The sequence below is a fragment of the Cyprinodon tularosa genome, unplaced genomic scaffold (genome assembly GCF_016077235.1).
Source record: "Cyprinodon tularosa strain WSP-4 unplaced genomic scaffold, ASM1607723v1 ctg203, whole genome shotgun sequence".
Classification (NCBI taxonomy): Eukaryota; Metazoa; Chordata; class Actinopteri; order Cyprinodontiformes; family Cyprinodontidae; genus Cyprinodon; species Cyprinodon tularosa.
This window is the reverse complement of record NW_024038748.1, coordinates 7,307-28,483: the sequence shown is the minus strand read 5'-3', so window position 1 is coordinate 28,483 and position 21,177 is coordinate 7,307. Positions and strand designations below refer to the sequence as shown.

The 21,177-nt window shown below is 36.5% G+C and overlaps 1 protein-coding gene across 1 annotated transcript; it reads right to left on the bottom strand.

Moving 5' to 3' along the window:
- Positions 1–1,935: 1,935 nt before the first annotated feature.
- zgc:85932 (uncharacterized protein LOC405875 homolog) lies at positions 1,936–19,106 on the bottom strand (the record flags this gene model as incomplete). Its single annotated transcript, XM_038284864.1, has 17 exons — positions 1,936–2,070; positions 2,425–2,483; positions 4,048–4,164; positions 4,708–4,786; positions 5,015–5,083; positions 5,252–5,316; positions 5,393–5,453; positions 5,657–5,731; positions 7,838–7,883; positions 11,120–11,325; positions 12,083–12,240; positions 14,799–14,959; positions 15,138–15,212; positions 17,318–17,409; positions 17,591–17,662; positions 18,486–18,657; positions 18,973–19,106. Coding segments are annotated over 17 exons (1,668 nt in total), but the record flags the coding sequence as incomplete, so codon positions are not given.
- Positions 19,107–21,177: the final 2,071 nt, after the last annotated feature.

Here is a 21,177-nt window from a genome sequence, read left to right as displayed (position 1 = left end):
CTGTAATACACATTCTTTCCACATCTACAAAAACTTGAATAATAAAGTATTTTTGTTGGATTTAGACTTCATATTTTGTCAAAGTTGAAATCACATAGCAGTTGATTCTGTTAATCCGAAACTTTTAAACTTTTCTACAAATTATGAAATCTGACATCTGAACTATCAAAATTAAGAAAATGCAAACGAAGACAGTTACATCCATTGGGGCTGAATTAACTTGAAAAAGTATCTAATTTTGGGGGTATTTAGTAGGGCTGGGTATTTTCGCCAAAGTCCTGAATCGATTGGATTTTGATTCGTACAGTTCTAAATCGATTAACTTCAATTCAATCTGTTTTTACAGCAATGAAAGTGGTTAAACTGTGTTTCAAAAATACTCATGTATTTTAATTTTTCTTGTCACATTAAACACAAAGCGCAAACTTGTTAATCAGACAGTTTAAACTTAAGATGTGAACATAACTGTCTGTTTTCACTTGTTTGTGAAAAGTGAAAAAACGAAACCTCACTTAAGCAAGCGGACGTGAAACGGCGGGGACACAGCAGACATGCATGAGCTGCATTATCTTCAATGCACAAACCATATTTGCAGCGTTGTCTCTAACAACTACAGGGTGTTTGCTGCTCAACCCCCATTTGTTAATGTCCTTCAGTCAACCTATTTGCTATATTAGCAGCTGTCTGGCTTGAAGTAAGTTTGAGTGCATCTTTCCTGCTCATTTGAATCTGAGCGTGATGAGGGTCACTATAAAACTAATCTATCTCATTCCCTAGACATCGATTTTGCAAAAATGTAAAGGAATCAATTCAAAATCTATTAAATCGATTTTTGTTTTTTTTTAACCCAGCCCTAGTATTAAAGTGGTTAAAGTTAAAAAAAAAAATAAACAGCAACTGTAAAACCTTTATTTTTGGAGAAATTGACTGTGTTTATCTGAATTTTGCTATTTTTTTTTTTTTTTTTTTTATCAAGCTCTTCTAATGGAATAATTTTAAAATGTGCAATAGACTGGCTGCTGGAAGCAAGCCTGCTGGTTATATTTAACTTTAGATTAGACCACATCAATAAAAGGTCAATAACCAATAATGATCATTCTGGGCCTTAAAACTGCCCAAATTTCCCACTTGGGGTTTTTACAGTACCGGTAATTTATATCCTTTATTTAAACATATGACCATAAGTTGCTGTTTCTATCAATTCCTAATTAAACTGGGTTTGCTTGTTGGATGATTTACAGATTTGGCTGAAGGATTTTTAACCAGCGATCCGTCATGCAGAGCATAGCTATTGTACAGACTGGCCCTGCTTTGTCATTTGATTTAAGGAGTTTTGGGTTTTTAGCCGAATAGCTAAAAGAGTTCTGTTGGAAGATGCAGAGGTTTATCAGTCCACCGTCTAAAAAAAATCTAAATATCAAAGCACTGGGACAAACTTACTGAAGTTATTTAATCTCCACAAGAAACAGAACTGATTCTGGTGTTTTTAGTTCAGGATTTAGTTTTCTTTTCCAAAGCCAGAATAAGCAGCTATCAGAACATTAAACATTTATATTTTCCTTAAATCCAATTCCTCCAGCACCATTTGTCATCGCACAGAAATCCGGAGCTGTACAATTGGGAAGATGTTGATGTATCTTGAATTAAAAAATAAATCAAGCTTTAAGATCTTTGTAATAAAGAAATGAATGGGACACTATAATTTAAAATCTTTAGTAAATGTATTTATTGAAATATTCTTGCCATACATCAAACATTAGCGCAGAAATCAAAGAACTAAGTGTAAATGTAGCTTTCAATAACATGGAGCTTAATCATGAAATCCAAATTAAACAGCCCATCTGGAGCTGCTGCTTGAACCTGGATATGCACGTCCCTGATCCTGTTCCCATGGTTACAGCTGGACTCTTTTGTCCAGCAATTTGGGTAGCACAGTGGCGATTCTGGGTAGCACAGTGGCGATTCTAAAAAATAAAAACGATAACATGGCGCAAAAAAGCAAAGTAGATTGTGGTGAATCCGTCCAGCTGGACCAGGTCTGCTCTAGTTGTACATCGTCATGTGGAGCCACTGGAACCAAACGGAGAAGAAGAAACGAGATGAATGGGAAAGAAAGCTCAAACAGGTCAGCAGAAGCTTTTTAATAAAATAACTTAAATTCTAATAATAAAATCTTAAAAATATATTTTTTGTGGCTTTTTTGAGGCCCTGTTTATTAGCCCGTAAAACTGTAAAGTAGCATCAATAAAGCTGACGACATGACAATTTATTTAAAGTTGTTACCAATTCTTTATATAGAACCAAACCAAAATGCAGAAACTGGAAAAGCTTAACCTTACCCATGAATAATCAGCTCTAGAAACCACCTCTGCAGCAGTAACTCTATAGAAATGGATCCTAGGCTCAAGCCGTTTCTGTTCATACCTGGCTGTAGCTGATGGTTATGGTTCCCTGTCCCATCATGTCGTACGCTTGAAATTTGTCTGTAGAATAAAGAAAGCTGTTACATACGAGTTCCCTGTTGACAACCCTTATTAGAGGTGCTAGTTGATTTATTAAAATCAATAAATCTTCACTTAAAGGATTAACTAATCTCTTTATTAGGCCCAGTAAGATGCAACCGTTTACAAAGTTTATGCAGCAACACATTTTGCGTTGTTAGATTATTTAAATAATCATATATTTCATCTAAAAAAAAGTTTATTTTACAAAGGAAATGTTTACTGTTTTTTTTTGTTTTTTACAAAACCACATGATTTAAATTCCCCAAATCAGCTGAAAGAGTTGGGCTAACATCAAATCTATTTCTTTTAAAGACAGATGTTTTCTTGTGTTATTGTTTTATTCATAGAAACGGAGTGCTTTTTTTCTTCTTCAAATATCCATTTACAAAACTTGTTCTTTGATTGCAGAAATAATAGACCAAATTCCCACATTACAGAGAAGAGCTCAGAAAGATAAATCATCAGTGAACTAAAACCACCTTTTTTAATAAGAGCTCTTTTTTTCAATTCTGGGAAATATTGATCCACTGAGCAAATATTTCACTTTAACAAAGCTACATTCTCTACTAAAAACATCACAGTAAGCGAAATATCTCAATTTTAATCACAGTTTTTGCCCCAATCCTCTGTCATTGTCTGACCAATTCGCATTGACCTGCAGTGAATTGTGGGAAATGGAGGATTTGTGGATGTTTTTTAGCATTTAGTGTTGTTAAACTTGATATCTGCTGGGATGGTCAACATTTCCTGACCTAAGGATGTCCAAAAATGTACATCGTACCTCAGATTCACTTCTATCTAAGAAAACTAAAAGGAAAGACTGCTTTATTTGCTCTAGTTCAGGGGTTTTCAAAGTTTTACGGGCCAAGGACCCCCTGATTTTATACTATATTGTATGGAATTATGTTATATCAAACTGGTCCCATAGTCACTCTATTATAGATGGAGTAATGTAAGGACAGTAATTTCTCCCTGGGATTATTAAAGTATGTCTGATTCTGACTCCTGGTTGATGGGACAGGTGTGAATGAAACGGTGCCCAGCTTGAAAGAGCTGCTGTGTGTCGCTGAATGTGTGCATTGATGACTGAAAGACATCTTCTGCCTCCATTTATCTGTTTACTACAGTATGTTGTCATGTTATGGATTTAAAGACATTTCAATTAGTGGAAAAAATTGCAGTCTAATCAAAAAAAAAAAAAAAAAGTCTAATCAACCAAACTTTTCATGACCCCCATGCAGTACCTCTGTGGACCCCCTAGGGTCCGCGGACCTCCTGTTGAAGACGTCAGCTCTAGTTGAACCAACAGCCTCAAGGCTAACATAATATATAGTGATGACAGCTGTGACTAATTCAAAGCTCTAACAGGAAGCATTCGTCACATTGGATCAGTTTGATCCACAAGTTAATATCCAGTATATCAGAGAGATTTGGATTTAATAATGACAGTATTCTGTTATGAAGGAACAAAGATGGCATTCTGGAAATCTCTGAAAAGCCTTCAGATTATTCCCCTCCTCTCCTCTAAGGGAAGTCTCCTTACGGATCATGGTCTCCAGCTTCATGAGCAGGTACAGAAAGCCGGGGTAGCTGATGGTCAGGTCTGGCTCTGTGTATCTCAGTCCTACTAGCTGTAACAACAGATCGTTCACCGTGATGCCTGCAGCAGACACAGAACGAGGACGGGTCAGTGACACGTTCAGGAAGATTCAGATGAAACCGTCATTTTATCTTTCTGAGGCAGGCCCATTTCCATAGTTCTGTTCTTTTTTTTAACAAATTATTACAAATTGCATTCTTTACAAATTACATTTTACAGACCAAATTTTTTTCACTTCTGGGGGCGGGATTTCCTCTGGAGTGATGAGCAGAGAGGCATTTCTATTGGTCTGCTTGGGTGTTAGCAACACTTGTTGGTAAATGTGCAGCTCCAGAGGAGGAGTTTTATTTTATTTTATTAAAAAATAAAAATAAATCTGACTTTTTATTTTTTTTTAAGCCAAAGAAAACTGCATTTATCTCAAAGCCTTTATTTGATTAAAACGTTTTTCAGAAGTTGCAACAACGGAGCAAAATTCACTCCATAAATCTGCTTTTGTGGATTCAGTTGTTAAAAGTTACAGACTGCCCCCTGCTGGTCATATTTATACACTTGTAGGGGAAAATGCTTAAATATGTATTTCTGTAGCTGCATACTGCCTACCTGCTGCCTTCAGGGCAGGCTCCACCTCTCGGTACTCAAGGTGATGAGTTTTATTTGTGTCATAGACCAGGAAGATATCCTGGAAACAAAGGAAAAGATAACAGAACAGTTATAAGCTGAATATCAGAACCATCTTACAATGAACTCATGCTCCAAAGTTTTCCTTTAAAGTAGTTGCTCCAAGTCATTCCCACTAGTTTTTAATTTACTTCTAATCTATTGTTGCCTGCACCCTTATAAAGACTCAAAAATATCTGCAGCCATGTTATTAATGTTGTCATAGATGTGCTAGTGTTGCTATGGTTACCGTCCACTTCCTGATTTTGTTCCACAGAGTCTCAAAGTCATCCCAGTCCAGTCGAGCGATGCCATGGCTCTGCAGAAAGCACTGAGGTCAAGGAAGAAAAAAAAAAAGTGGAAGGCCAGCACATAAAAGATCCCAGCAGTCCTTGAACACAACACGACCTGATTCCAAACAATTTAAGCTGAAATATATTTCTCATTTTTGGATTATTGGAGTTAAAGGCTTTCTCCTGAAGGATACGTCCATCAGGACCACCAGGCTCTTGCAGTGCTCCAAAGAAAGGTATTTCTCACTTCCGGCCAACACTAATGACATGAGAGATCATTAAAAAGGCTTATATTTAACAATCATGTGGAAATAAAAGATCAGGGCAGCACAGACCTCCTCCCTGTAAGGCCTCGGACAGGAGGCGGTGGAGGTTCAGAGGTTTGCAGGATCCTTTCTGAAGACAGGAAACGAGGAAGAACTTAGATCACAGCAGGCCACACAGTGAAAGCCTTCATCTATATTAAACATTCCCAAACTCCCTCTAGTCTGTGTTTAACCCAGTAATTCCGCAGAACCAGCAGATTTTATGGTTGTTTTTCCTCCAATTTAGAGAAAAATCTCTTCCGGCCTGGAAGACATTCTTTAGGTAAATCTCACCTTGTCGCTATGTTTGTTAAAGAGCTGTCTGATGGATACGAGTGAAGGCAGCGCGGCCTGGTGAGGATAAGAAGGCTGCAGGGAAAAATACCAGAAAACACTTTTACGCTTATGCCTTTAATAATAAGATTTCATAAATATTTTAATGTATTTTGTCACAACTGAACAAAAATGTATAGATAAATCTGCAGTAACACATGCTTTTTTGCAACGGCAGAATGGATGTGGCAAGAATTTTAATAAACAGGTTTTTCTTCTGTATGTTTTATTAATTATCCTCATTTTTACACCAAACGTTTTTAGTGATTGTGAAAGATGAGGTGTTGAAAGAGTGGCAGAGGGGCTATTTGAAGTGCCTCTTTTTTTATTTGCACTGGTCGCCTTTATCTTAAAAGGAAATGGTGTGACAGAAGAGGTAAAGAGCTGCAGCAAAGTGGAAAACTTAAAGCATGGGTTGCACATATACCGGTATAAAGAGTAGACCCCGCATCGACCGCTATCACCTATAGGGGCTGACGAGATTTAGGGGAGCCATCTTGGGGTGGTCGACTGCTCTCATTATTTAATAATGTATTTATTAATCATTATTATTTATTATTATGCTCCTTCAGCCGCTCTGCACCCCAGCTCTGGATCTCACTCCCTCCCGACCTCCGCAGTATTGACTCTCTCCCCTTATTCAAAGCCAGACTCAAAACCCATCTGTTCCAGCTCGCTTATCTGTGAATATACTGCTCTTTTCCCTATCCATGATTGTTTTTTTTGTTTTTTATGTTCCTGTATCTGTATTTTGTATTTTCATCTCTTTTTATTTATTTATTTATTTTTTTGTATTATTTGTAAAGTGACCTTGAGTGTCAAGAAAGGCGCTGTTAAATAAAATGTATTATTATTATTATTAAAGTTTTTAAAAAGAAAGGTTTGTCGTCTGTATGGTCCATTCATTGTAATTTCCACAACAACCAGTATTTTCCACGACGCCATGTAATTTCCACCACACCATTTGTTTTTAAATAAATTGTTGCAAAATTCTAATCACTCATTAAAAGCTTTTACATAACTGAAGAGATAATGTTCCACTTAACATAAGATTTGCATCTTGTCCTCATCACAATTAATTTACCTAATCCATAAATGTATGTGTTTAACAATAAAGGCATAAACAGTTAAAACTAATTGTTCTTTCAGTAAAAAAAAAAATTATGTGTATCATAGTATTTTAGAATAAATGACAAATATTTCAATGTGATGGAAATTATATTTGTGCCAGCCGAGTTGGGAAAGCTGTTAAAAAACACCAATTTATCTTTAAAAAAAAAATCAGTGTGTTTTCTTATGAAACTTCAAACTAGACTAGTTATGCTAACCGATTACATTGTGAGAATTTATATTTTATTATACTTTTTCTCTTCAAGTTTGCAAGGCCCATAGTGCCCGTTGTTAAGAAAAAGGACTGTTTTGCAGAGCTTTTTTCTTGTTTTCCCCTTGTGGAGTCCAAGAGTGGTGACTTTAGCAATGTGGTGACAAACTTGTGGAAAGTTATCCCTCGAGCCCTGATGTCAATAGTCCTTCAAATTCAAACAATAAAAAAGACACAGTGCTGAGGCATCCTTCATCTGACCAGCTTAAACCAGCAGGATAGGAATGGCCGCCGTAATTCCTGTGCCAGGACCTTCAATGCGGGGTCTACTCTTTATGTATGTCTATGGGGTTGCATGCTCTATCCCTGCACCTCTGCTATATCCAAACTATTTATCTTCAATAATCCATGTTTTCTTCCTTCTCCTAATTTAATGTTAAATAAAATAACATCTATTGAATACTTTTACATACATTTCATATAACAATCATTGGTTAAAAAAATCTATTAATTCTGACAAATACAGCCATGTTCCAATTTCTTTGGACAAAATACAAAGTTTAAATTTTAAGACAGTTTTTACAGGCTGGAAATAAAATTTGAGGTTCTTGGCTGAACCATCTATACCCTCCCTACCATTTCTTTCTATTATTTAAAAAAAAAAACTTTTATTATTAAACTAACATTGAATTTGGGTTACTTTTTATATCTGAAATGTGTTTAGCAAACATCCATGATTTTACTGACCGGGGGTCTTAGTCTATTTCAAATCGCAAGATATGACAACAGATGTAATGATAAGAGATGAAATTGTCTGTTACCTCTTTTATCAAGGAGACATCATGTGGTGTTGGTTTTTGAGCTGGACTGGAAGAAAATGATTTAAAACAATAAAACAAACCATGGTAAAAACAGACAGTTTAGTTACTGGGTTTCACGTTGTAGTATATAGAAAACTAAATTCTTAGAAATATATAAATCGAAAACACTTATGAATGTTAATGATGCTAAAGAATATATTAAGCTAAAATTGTGGAAAAAAACACAACCCATCATTCAATAGATTTTCTCTGAAAGGCTGTAGTTTACTGGTTTATTCCATTCAGTGCCTGAAAAACAAGCCCAAATCATCACCCCTCCAACACCGTGCTTAATAGGTGCTTGTGCTGATAAGCTTGGTTCTCTCCAAAGATCAACCTGTGGATTCTCCCTAGACATCTGTGCCTCAGAATCAGCTTTTTAAATAAAGTGTTTCGCCATAAAAAAATAAAATAATGGTGGATTTTCTTTAACCCATCCCATCTTTGTACAGACCTCTTCTACGGATCAGGAGCTTTACCCTTCTAACTGAGGCCTGTAAAATCTGATCTTTAACTCATTTTTAAAGGAGCTAGAAGAGTCTCAGCATTAAACACACATATGTGATCCGCACTCGCACATAATGATAACATTTTCACATTCACTAGAGAAGATTCCCTTAAGTATTTTATGATGCATACACAATTATATCCTGATTTGTAAACTACCAGTGGTTTTTGAAGTTCCCTGCATTTATGTCTAGACTTTTGTGGCTCACCTGACTTGTTATATAAATGTATGGAGTGATTTTTCTGCCAAAATGTTGCGTACAAAACTGCATGTTGCAAATGCATAAAGCATGTTTCACACAAATGAATCTTATCACTCACAAATAAACATGTTGCACTCAAATAAATCTTATTGTTCACAAATAAAACTTGTGTTACAGACTCTCATCTAATGTCACACACAAATAAAACTTTTTTTCAAACTGTCCTTAAATGTTGCACAAACACAAAATTTGTTTTACAAACCGGAGTGATAAGATTCGTTTGTGTGAAACATGCTTTATCCATTTGCAACATGCTTTATGTGTGTGCGCAACATGAATTTTTTTTACACAATGTTTTGGCAGAAAAATCACTCCATAAAAATGCGTCGTTTTTTTTTTTAAACAAGGTATGACTTTCAAACAATTAGATGGCTCCATTGTTTTAGCCAATCACAGGATCAAATATGTGGGCAGTGATTTTGTTTGATGGAAGAGTAGGGTATTGCTGCAACAAACCGACCACCTGGCATATTTGGAAATGTGACATTTGCACTCCAGAAATGAATGGGGCACTAGTTCCTTTTCCAGCTACGGAGCCCCTAAAGGGACATGGAGGAAAAAATAAACTTTGCGAGATCCCACAATACTTTTGCGAGATCTCGCAAAACGTTTTGCCATGTCAGCGAACCAGAAGTAAAACAAACACACAACAGTGGAGGTGCAAAGTGTACTGCTATGGGAGGATAATACGCCCATGTGTCAGCTACAACCATGGAGGATGATTTGGAGAGGTTCTTAATTTATAGAGAAGTCCCAAAACACGACATTACACGAATTAAGAGAGACCAGGTCAGTATGCAATACTACGGAGCCCCTAAAGGGACATGGAGGGAAAAAACAAACTTTTGCGAGATCCCGCAAAAGTATTGCGGGATCTTGCAAAAGTTCTTTTTTTCCCCTCCATGTCCCTTTAGGGGCTCCATATCCAGCTGCCATTTGTCACGTTTAGTGGGTTTTTTCTTTTTTATATAAATACTTTTAAAATACACAACAGGCCCACTCTTAAAAAAAAGGAAATAATTAAAAAAAAGAGTGCAGTGGAAACAAAGCTTTTTTTTCAATCCAAGACAGAAAAAATGTTGATTAAGAAAGAGGCTCTTTAGAGGTTTGTGGATGATTTTTAAAAAGACATTTTAATGTAAAGAATTGTTAAATAAATCATTTCTCATTAGTTTTACTCATGTAGCTTCCCCCCACTTTTCCTCTACTCTGCTCATCATCTGGCCTCACCAATTGGCCTCCAGTGGCAATTCTGTCCACCTCTGGTGACATCTGCTGGGGATCAGGCTCAGCTCTACTTCCATGACCATCCAAACCCCCGGCAGAGAGCGAGCCAGAGTGGGACACAGGCTGCAGACTGAACCCCACTCTGGAGATCTAACAGTAGGAGATGCAAAGAGGTCCTACTATTCAAGTAATCTTATAACAAAATCATTACCAACACAGGGTATGTTCCTCTGATTTCAAGTCATAGCTTGTTAAAAGAAATGCATTTGTACATCGAGTCACGTCAGTGGAGTCTCAAAAAGTCACACCCAAATGAAGTGAAGTTCAAAGACGACTGGTAATTTATAAATCCAGAAATAATTGTGTATGCACCACAAATACTTCAGTGAATCTTGTCTTTTGAATGTATAAATGTCATGCTATTATTTGAATCACTATGTGCATCTGTGAATCATATCCTTTGCATACATTTAAAAATAAGTGCAATAATCTACCAATGCAGTGAAACATTTGCTCTTTGAAAGGCTTCTTTAAATCTTGCTATCAATTCTCAAAACAAGAACAGAAAGACTTTCTGACTAGATCTAAGATAGTGAGACTTGCTAACACGGATAGTCTTTGCAGTACAGTCCCTTATGTCAGCTTAAATCATCATAAGAAACTATTTTGGTATTAGACTCAGAATAAATTATCTAAAGAAAGTAAAAATATCTTAAAATGCCTTTTAACTGAGCAGGGAAATAAGATAATGAGTATTTTTGCCCTTTAGGATAATTACATATTTTCTACTTAAGATCTACTAAAAAAGATAGAATATATTTTTTCTAATTTAAATGTAAATAATTCATTTAGTTAATCTTCTTGTCCACCTACTCAAGTCAAGGGAAAATGCACCTTTTTCAAGAAAAATACTGGGGCGCTGGTCCCTGTTGGGCCGTGTCTATAATCATCTATGGACACGGCAATAAGCTCCACGGCAACAAACAGCAAAAACTCCTGCTTTTACAGAGGAAAACATACCAATAAGCACCTGATGCTAAGTAGTTTTTACACAAAGGTTTTCCACACTGGCTTCATTTTTTCGTTTAACAGATAAATCCAGGACTTAAATTCCGGGATGCTGAACACTAGAGGTTCAAGACCTGCAAACACCAGATGATTACATTTTATCCTGGTGCACGGAGAACTTTCTTTTTACTCTGATTAAAAATATGAAAAGCTTTTGGAAAGAGGAAGCTTTACTCACGTGGCAGAGTTACCAGGCTCTGTCAGCACCCTCAGCAGGAACTCTCCATGCTGATTGGGCTCGCTGGTTGAAGGGATGATGATGTAACGACCCGGATGGAGTGAGCTGTGGATGATCACCTCCCGACCTGACGAGTAGTGGTTGTAGCAGATTGGAGGGATTTTAAGCAGATCTTCAGATGACAGGAAGGTGGTCTTGGGATGCGCCTGGAGAGGTAAAAATCCAGTCTGAGCTGCTTATAATTGTTTTTTTTTTTTTGTTTTTTTTACCAATTTACAACCTTTCTGTCATATTTATTATAGGCTGGTTCACACAGCATCATAATCATTCAGATTTCTCCCCAGGGAAAATTATTCTACTCTGTGTGCTGGTGAAGATTCTCAGTCATCCAGGTCAAAGCCATAGTTACAAGGCTTTGTTGGGCTACTGAATAAAACCTTGAATTCAATGCTATTCCTGACATTGTAATGTTAGGGGTTTGGTTAGTATTAATGTATCACCAATGCCATATTTAGGCCACGGTACTGATACCTGGCTGTACAGTATCGACTGATACTGATACCGATATCATACTGATACCATCTGTTTGAATTTGATGTGTGTGTATATTTGAAGAACTGCATACTACTTGAATGTAAAATAATTGCCATCATGGCTTTGTCAAGCTGCTGCCTACCTTTGTTAAGCAGGAAAAAGACTACCATAATACAAAGTGAATCCAGTAGAACTTTCTATTCGCTGCCCTATTTGTTGGTACTCGCCGATACCGATACCACCATTTTAGTGCTGGATCGGGGCCCCGCCCAATACTGGTAACGGTGCAACACTAGTTAGTATGGAGGGAACTAATGTTAGGTCAGGGTTATGGGTAAATGTCAGGGTTTGCCATGAATACTTAAAAACTAAAAGCAGTAAGAGTCACTATGAATGCCAATGTGTGGGTGCGTGTCTGGGTGTGTGTACCGGATATATATGAAGAAAAAGATGGACTCGAATTCGTCTGAGTCTCTGATATTTCTGCATAAGAGCCACGATGAAGGAGCAGGTCTTCGTAGTGTTTCCGGGTACAAAGTCTACCTCCGTCAGATCCAACAGGAACTGAGGGTTCTGCCAATACAAGCCTGTACAAAACAAACACACCCTTACTGCTGGATCTCTGCTTTAAGATTAAAGAATAGGGGAAGGAAAATAAAGTTAGTTTAATAGTAAAAATAAAGTAAATTTTACTGGAGTTATTTTCCATTTTATTTCCTTAGGAACATTGTGACGATGACTGAACATGTCCATTTTAATTAGAAGCTCACTGGCTCATCAAAGACTAATAAAACCTGATAAAATGTGCTATTAAAATCAGATGAAAGAGTTTCATCCTCATTCTGAGTTGGTGTTTCTTTTTAATTCATATCACAATGTTTTTCATTTTTGCATCATATATATTTGTCTTTGCATTGCTCTGAACTTCCATATCGTTGCATTTTAAACCATGTTTTTCTCCCACGCTGTTTATATTTGATCACTGCTGCACTTTATGAAATGGAAATGTTCATTTCATGGCTAAGCTGCTGCTCATTCACTGCCTGAAAGGTGTAAATGAATACAAACACCTGCTCCATAAATTAAATAGTTATCAGTTTATGTCACAAAGTTATTCTTGGGATTAAAAGCAAAGGTAATGAAACAAGTAGTATGAAATAATATAAAAACAAGTGTTTTTATATTTATAAAAGGTCTGTATCATACAAAAATTAATTTGACTTTGCAGTAAGTGGCTTTCTACTGAGTTGATTACAAAAATAAAATAAAACTATATTTAATAACAAATACTCTGCAGTTTAACGACAATATTTCTTAATATGTGCATATAGTTGGAAGGTTTTAAAACATGACACTTTAAAGAAAAGGCTTTAATGTTCTTTATAAATGAGATCAGACTTTCACATGGAGCTACAGTCCAGTTTTTGATCTGGATCTAGAGGGACGAAGGGTAGACAGACAGTATGAAGTGTTTGGCTCCAAAGAATCAGTAAACCAGATAAGAGATTTTTACCAGAGATTTAGGAGGGAACACACCTCCAGCAAAAGAAAAATAAACCTGCCTCAACTCGAAGTCAGCTTGATGGCCAATACAAACAAATCAGCCTGAAGGGTTTCATAAAGCTCTTTTCTCAAATGTCACACTGCTGCACATATTCAAACAATTCAAATAAAAGCAAAGAACAAAAAATGGATGCATGCTTTGGAGTACATGGATTTTCACAAAGCAAATCAGTTCAGATGTTGACTTCTTGCTAATAAATCCCCTAAATTACAGCCCACTGAGCAAAAATTGGTTGAAAAGACATTCTAAAGATTACTTGATTTACGTCCAAACAACGTCTACATTTGGTTGAAAAGTGAAAGAAAAAAAGCCGTAATTTCCAGATTGTTGAAAAGACGTTGAAAACTGGGTTTGAAAAGTCTTCTTAGCATCTATTATTGGACTAAAGAGGGACAAAATCAGACCAATCAAACACAGACCAATTTTCAATGATGAGTTTTGGACTAAATCAGACTATGGAGGACCGACCAGATTTATCCTAAAAACCAGTGTCTAAATGACATCTGGCATTTGGGGGGGTCTGTAATCCCTTTGGGTCTATTTTAAGTCATGAAGGGAAAACATATATAACTGTTTTCAGTCACTCCTTCAGCTCTTCTGGGGATAAAAGTCCACCTCTGGTTTCATGTTCATTACAGAACTGTCTAAACCTAAACCCTGGATTTTAACTCAACATCGTCGGCAGCCATATTTAGTGGGGCTTTCTAACACTAATGCTTTTTAAGATCATCTAACCTAAAGAAAAAGCAATGATTTTATTATGCAGCTAAACTTTCTGATTACAACACCATACAATCTTCCCTACAGCATTCAACAAATAGCATAAAATACCATAAAACATAAAACTCTCTGTTATTTTTTTTTTATACAGTGTTACATAGATAAATTGATATTTGTTTACTGTACATTTCTTTACAAGGTCTCATTTTATATTTTTCAAATACGTGATCGCTTTATAGATTTTGCAATCTTGTTTCCCTCATATATATATCGTTTTTTTTTTTTATTGATGTCTATTTTTACACTAAAAATTGTTGCCATTAAACATAAAAAGAACATAATTCAGCTCATTTATCTCTTCATTTGTTGATATTATGCTACGGGGGAACTCTTAAACGGGGGTAAGTCTTATACGGTAAACAAATATTCTGTTAAATGTAGAATGAGCCATATAATGGATATATTATCTTCTTTTCATACATTATTTATCCAGTATTTATTTTGGATAAAATTTAGGTGAGGCTCAAAACCTTTGATATTAGCTCTGTTTTATCACCTCTTAATCAGACATGGTGACATTTACAGTAGTGCCACTTGAAAATAATCCTTTAATGCCTTTCTGTCATATATAAACTCTTTTAAAGTGACACTTTATAACTTTGGAGATGTACTGCTTTATATTATTTAATTTTAGGTGGAAATTGCGGCTGAAACGCTCTGGGCTTAATGGGTAAAAAAAAAAAGAAACCTTCTTTCTGGTTCACAGTTCACAACAACTCTCTTTGTCACGATAAGTCCTTAGAGGTTTGTGACTAAAATGTGTTTCTTCCTCAGATTAAAAATATATATTAATACTCTTACTGCTTTTATGAGATCCTCCTGCTGAGATGTTTGGTACCCAATCGCCGTGATGCATGACGCAGTTCCACGGCTTCACGCCGGCGCCGGGCTCGCCCAGAGCCTGCGTCAGGTGACACACCTCCACCATATCAAAGTTTAGCTGGAAGTCGAACACGGACATCCTAGCAGAGGCAGAAACCATCACAGTGAATTGCTTTTAGAGGTCTAACAGGCATTCAGACAGATTTGAAGGAGCTTCAGTGCGTTTATGGAGCTCCTCTGTGAGGAAAATGAGGGTAAAAAGCCACATTGTGCCTCATGTTAGTGAAGAGAGACCATGAAGGCGTTGGTAAAACTCACCAGAACTCCCCGTCCTCCCGTCTGACTCTGTTCAGTCGGCTCTGCTCCTCTGGGCTCACTGTCCTCCATTCTCCGCTGGAACAAGACAGCACACAGAAACACTCAGAATATGGAAAATCCGGCTTCTTAAGAGAAATATCAGAAGAAATGAGTCTAGAAAATAAACTCATTTTATTCTCTTTTTCTTTCTCAAAATAGAATCTGCAGTTCTTGTTAAAGAGAAAACAGAACGCTGTCAGGGACCTGAGAAAATAAAAATAAAATCTCTGAGAAGTTACATTTCCAATTTCTTTCTCATCAGTGGATCTTTTTCCTCTTATACTTTTTATTATAATGATACGTTGTTGTATTTCCTTCCCCTGCGTGGCGCTTTGGTCGCCTTATGAGATGTCGAACCGCTTTATAAATCCAGCTTTCGTGGATAAAATGTTTTGCATTGTTTGTTGAAGCAGTGATCAGTTTTGTCCCTTAATGCTGGTTTTCTGTAGTCCTTTAATCAATGCTGTCTGTTTATCTTATTAAATCCTGTCTGTTCCACAAAAATCTGGCCTTCAGTCCTTCATCATGGAAATTTAGAAAAGAACAGATTTTTCTAAAGTTGATAAAATCGTAGCAAAATAATAAGTTAGTTTGTTTCTGTTATGCCTTCCTCTTGTTGTGACATTAACACTCCAAGCCAGAAAATAGATGTTTATGAGCACCAAAGTTATTTTTATGAGAAGCATTTATATAACGAAATAAATTATTAGGATATATGAAGGAAATCTTGACAGAATAAAACAATTATTCTTGTTAAAGTTCTTAACGATAAAAAAATCTTTACTTAGAAATGGACTAAACAGTTTTCAGTTGTTTTGGTCACTGATGTTCTTTAAAATAATATGCAAATAGTTAAATGAGTCATCACCCAGAAAGTCTGACTTTATCAGGTTAAAACATGTGTTGGTTTCAGGCTTCAAATAAAACCTGTCAGAAAATCTGCAGTGTGAAAGTGGCTTGGGTTTTTTTTTTGCGTGACATTAACAGTAATCCTGGAAGGGTGCTACCATTAGCCCACATTGCTATCACCACGCCCGTCTTCATTTTATCAAAAGAGGCGATTCTAACATTGACAGACTCACCTACAGGCAGCGGTTACTGTAAATGCTGCTGCTTGTGTAATCATTGACCTATTGTGTAAGAAACCACAAAACAAACCACGGCTGGCTACCAATGTAGCTACATCCACAATGTTCTCTTAAGAAAAAAAGGTTTATTAAAAGTGGTCCGAATAAGATGCTTTTTATATTTCCTCTTGCATTTGATTAAACAGGAATTCAAAGTTTAAATTAGGAAATTGTATAAGTAATATACCAGGTTATGACTCCTTTAATTGATTTTATAGAAATTAATGTATGGTTAGATGAGTCGACTCTGGTAGCATTTTGTGGGTCAGGGTCAATAGAAAAGGGGAATCTCTGTGAAAAATTTATTTCATAACTGACGGGAATATAAAAAAAGTTTTATTTTTCCTATAGCTAAACATAGAATCTGTGTTATTATTACTATTACTACTATTAATATTATTATTTGTATTTTTTCTGATGAGATTCTTACATTGATTACCTGACAAACCTTTATATATAAAAGTCAGTTTTACTTATTTCTTTATTTATTCTTTAGTATTTTTAGTTATTTTCCCTTATTTAAGCTAAAATAAACATCAGTTTGCATCCAGCTGAGGATTTCCAGCACTTTTTTTCCACGTTCAAATTCAGGTTTATCTTTCCAATCTGAATCCAGTTTGTTTTATTTAAATTGTGTTTACAAAACAAACGCTGTAACAACTTTATATAATAAAGTTAAGAAAGTGCGCCAGAGGTGCATTGATGGAGGTTGTAAATTTTAAAACAATAATTACATCACAAACCTTTATGTGATTTTTAAAAAAATTTTTTTATTTAACTTAAAAAAGAAGAATCAATCAAATATTGTTGGCGAAAAGTTCAAACTATGATTTTTCCGTCTCAAAGGAAGGTAATCAACCGACTTCCTGATCAAGGAAAAACAAATGATAGTTTTTAATGTTCAGATTATAGGATCGATGATGTGGAAGATTAATTTAGTATCAAGTGAAGTCAAGTGAATTTTGACGGAGCATCTTGTTTTAACAAAACCATTCTACTTGTTGTTGCACTGACCTGTTTATGTCACTCCATGGTCCCGTCCACTCCGTGTTGCCCCATGGATTCAGGATTCGCACCAAATCTACAAACCCATTGCTTGTGTTGACCTGCAGGGGTAAGAGAAGATGTTTGGGTCTGTTTGTATGTTAGCAGAGAACGTTTTTATTTTCAACTTAAAGCTGAAAAGGTCACTGCAGATTATTCAAGAAATGCAGTTTCTTCACACAAGACTAGTTTTGACATCTTAATTTCAGATAATCCCTCCTTTTTTTGTTCCAAGAAAATTACCCTCTCGACTGCGGTCATTGAGTAAGCATGTTTGAACAAGATTCCCAGCTCGTTCTTCTGTTCCAGAGGACCCTGAGGGGAAGACAACATCAACCGTGATCAGAAAGGAGGAGGAAACATTACAGTTCAACAGATTTCTACGTATTCTGTATAAAAAAGGAAGTAAATTTAGATAGAAATGCATTTCCATTTACTAAACGCAAAAACAATAGGAGACAGAAAACTATTCTTTTATTTTTTACTCTCAAATCTACATCAGCTAAGATGATTTGAATTTAAACAATTCAGGAAAGCCCCAATAAATATGGCAGTTTCTGATTTGTAACATTTGCGGCAAATGGAGGCACATCTATGGAGGTACCTTAATACACCACAAGCAAAGTGCTTCATTGTGTGACATCATAGAAAAACATAAATCATGCAATATATCAGGAAGACCATTTCTGTTTCACAGAGATCACTTGTTTCGAAGCTAAATAGGAATCTGGTGCAAGTGAGTTAATATTTACAGTAAAACTATTTCTGTACCAGTGTGGGCTGAAAGGCCGCTCAGAGAAGAAGAAGCCATAGCTCCAAAACAAACATTAAACATTGGATCCCTGTTTACAAAACTATTCAGGGAGAAAAACATTCCAATTTTGGATAGATCAGCAACCTTGACAACATAAAATCCTAAATGTGAAGTGAGGCGGTGGCAGTATCGTGATGTGGGTGTGTCCCTGCAGGAGGGACTGGTGCACTTTTCACACAAAATGTGGAGAACAGCATCTCAAGATCTCAGCCATGAGGTTGAAGCCTGGGCACAAATGGGTCTTCAGGATGATGTTGGGGATTCCAGTCTGCAGATCAAGGTATCAAACCAGTAACCACAGATAAAAACCCTCCACCTGCTTACCTTTCCGTTGGCACAGTTGATTAGCGCCCCTTTGGCCAGCAGGTTTCTCAGGAGTTCTGGCAGGTTCATGGACACCAAGGGGAGGTTAAAAACCTCAGTCACTCCTCCCGTCATGTCCACCATGGCTTCATGAGGGTAACCCATTTCCAGAGCTCTGTAGCCTCCTTTCAGTCTGACAAAGAAAACAAAGTCAGAAACAAATACCTCTAACTACCTTAGATGAACGGTAAACTTCTTTTTTAATGTGTCTGATAGGTGAAGAATTGATTTCTATTGTGTTTTTTTCTCCTTTAAAAATTACACAAATATTGTGGAAGGGGATAAGGAAAGTCTTTTTTATATATATCCTTTCTGTAATCTAATAATTCATGTTTTTTACAATTATCTACTATTGTTGTAAAACATCTGAAACCAAAACCCAGAAAATTTAAAACAAAAATTAGGAATTTTCCATATACTCTCTGCCCACATTTCAACAAGGACTCACTTGGCATAGGCTTTCTCCAGCAGAGAGCTCCAAAACTCGTTTCTTTCAGGGGAGCTGAGGTAGACCAGCTTGTTGCCTAGCGTTGGCAGCAAGTCATCGACCCGCACCTCCTCCCACTCCCCATACTGCCAAAACTACACAGAGAGATGTTTGTGCCACAGAAACATTAGAAACAAGTCCAACACTTTGGCAGAATTGTGTATTTTATACTCTTTACCAAAGGTCTACCATTTGAAAACAACTCTAACTAGAAAAAGCTGTTTCGGAGAAACAGCAAGTGGGAATGCTTTTGCTGAATGAAAAAAGCTGAAATTACCTGCATAACATATGAAAATGTGATAGGAAGTCATCAGAAACTTCAAACTGCAGAAAACAATTGAATCATCTGAAGATTTTGTAGGGTAGAATCATTTGGCAGTAAAATGGCAGAAACAAACTCATCTTAAAATCTGCACAGCCAAACCATACATGATATAAAAAAATGTCTTGAATGTGGGCACTAGAAGGGTCTTAATATAATGTCTCCCACGTTTCTAGAAAAATGTATAAAGAAATTTTGAAGGGGGGTTTACCTACTTTCCAGAAACATGTCAGGCGTGTTATGAATTACCAGCAAACAGAAAAGCTTAATTCCTGTCCAGAAACAGAGCAGAATGAAGCCAAAGTTCACAACATAGGCTGAAAAGTATGAAATTAGCCGAAGTAGAAAAGAAATTACAAAGAAAAACTTTAATCTTATCTGGTTGAAGAAAAAATTAGTAGCTTAAGGATGGGAAGTAAAATGTTGAGGACGATGGTATTGAATAAGTCTTAACATTTTGAAATCATATGTGGAAATGTCAAGACTTGGCAAAACAATTGGAAAATTATTTAAAATGTGTCGGTTGATCAGCATAAAGAAAACAGTGTCATCCTTAGAGGATTGAAAATCTACAAACCTATGTGCAAGACTGACCATGAGAAGCAGAGGAAGGACAGAGAGAGAAGCTTATAGAAAGAGAGTTAATACCACTTAAGGAGCTGAATTTATAAAAAAAAAACTAACCTGCATGTTACGAGCCGCTGCAGTGATGAAAGCACCGTTGGCAGGCTTAGGCTGCATGTTATGAGGTTAGCAGATGCTGTATCTCAGTGTAAATCTTAGAACCTGGTTAAGAAATATGCTCTGAGGTCTGTGGTCAACAGGCCTTGGTAGTGTAATTTGAAGAAATTGGTTGAATTTGGGTCATAGCTACAAGCCACACGGCACAATGAATGAGTGTGTGTAAGGAAGAGGCTTTTATTTTGTAGGTTCCCTTTAGTCTTATTTTGAAAGTCTATCATGGATGTGTGTCAAGGGAAGGGTCATGCCCAGCAGTTATATAGAATCCATTTCTAAATATGAAATCACTGGTTTTCCATGTCATTGGGTGAATAGATGCTGTATTAGAGCGTAAATGGGAGACTTTTATTGTGAACCTCACTCCGGGGTATGTTTTGAAAAGGTCCCTAGAGTCTAATAGAAACAAACTGGTAGAGTTTGGGTCATAATGCTGATCCAATTGCATCAATTAATACGCGTGTATAATATAGAGGCTTTTATTTTGTAGGGTCACTGGAGTCTTATTTTGAAAGTCTAGCAGTAGTGTGTTGAGAAAAGGGTCAGACCCAGCAGTGATACTTGATGACTTTCCAATCATTAAATCACTCTTTCCCCTGTTATTAGGGCAGTAGATGAAGTGAAAATGGGAGGCTTTTATTTTGAAATTTGCTGTGGGGTGTGTTTTGAAAAACCCCTAGTCTCATTTTTTTTAAAAGTGGTTGAGTTTGGGTCATAATGTTGAGCCATATGCTGGGAAAAAAAATATGAGTTTAATGTAGGGGCTTTTATTTTGAAGGGTCCCCGGAGTCTTATTTTGAAAGTCTATCAGGGTTGCGTGTGAAGGGAAGGGTCATGGCCAGTAGTCATATTGTATCCACTTCCTAATGTTAAATCAGTGTTGTCTCCCTCCATTAGATTAAAATGTGCTGTTTAAAGTGGTGGAGGTAAAATCTCTTTGAAGCACGGTTACCTTGACGACGTTAACGAGCCTGTCAGTGACAGAGAGACATGCGCATCACTTTCGTTCCTTAGTTCTCAGGCTTTTTTGAATGGGAATATCAGCTTCGAACAAACCAGTGCTGAAGACAAACCGTAAATGGTATCTAAAAAAATTTTTCAGTCTA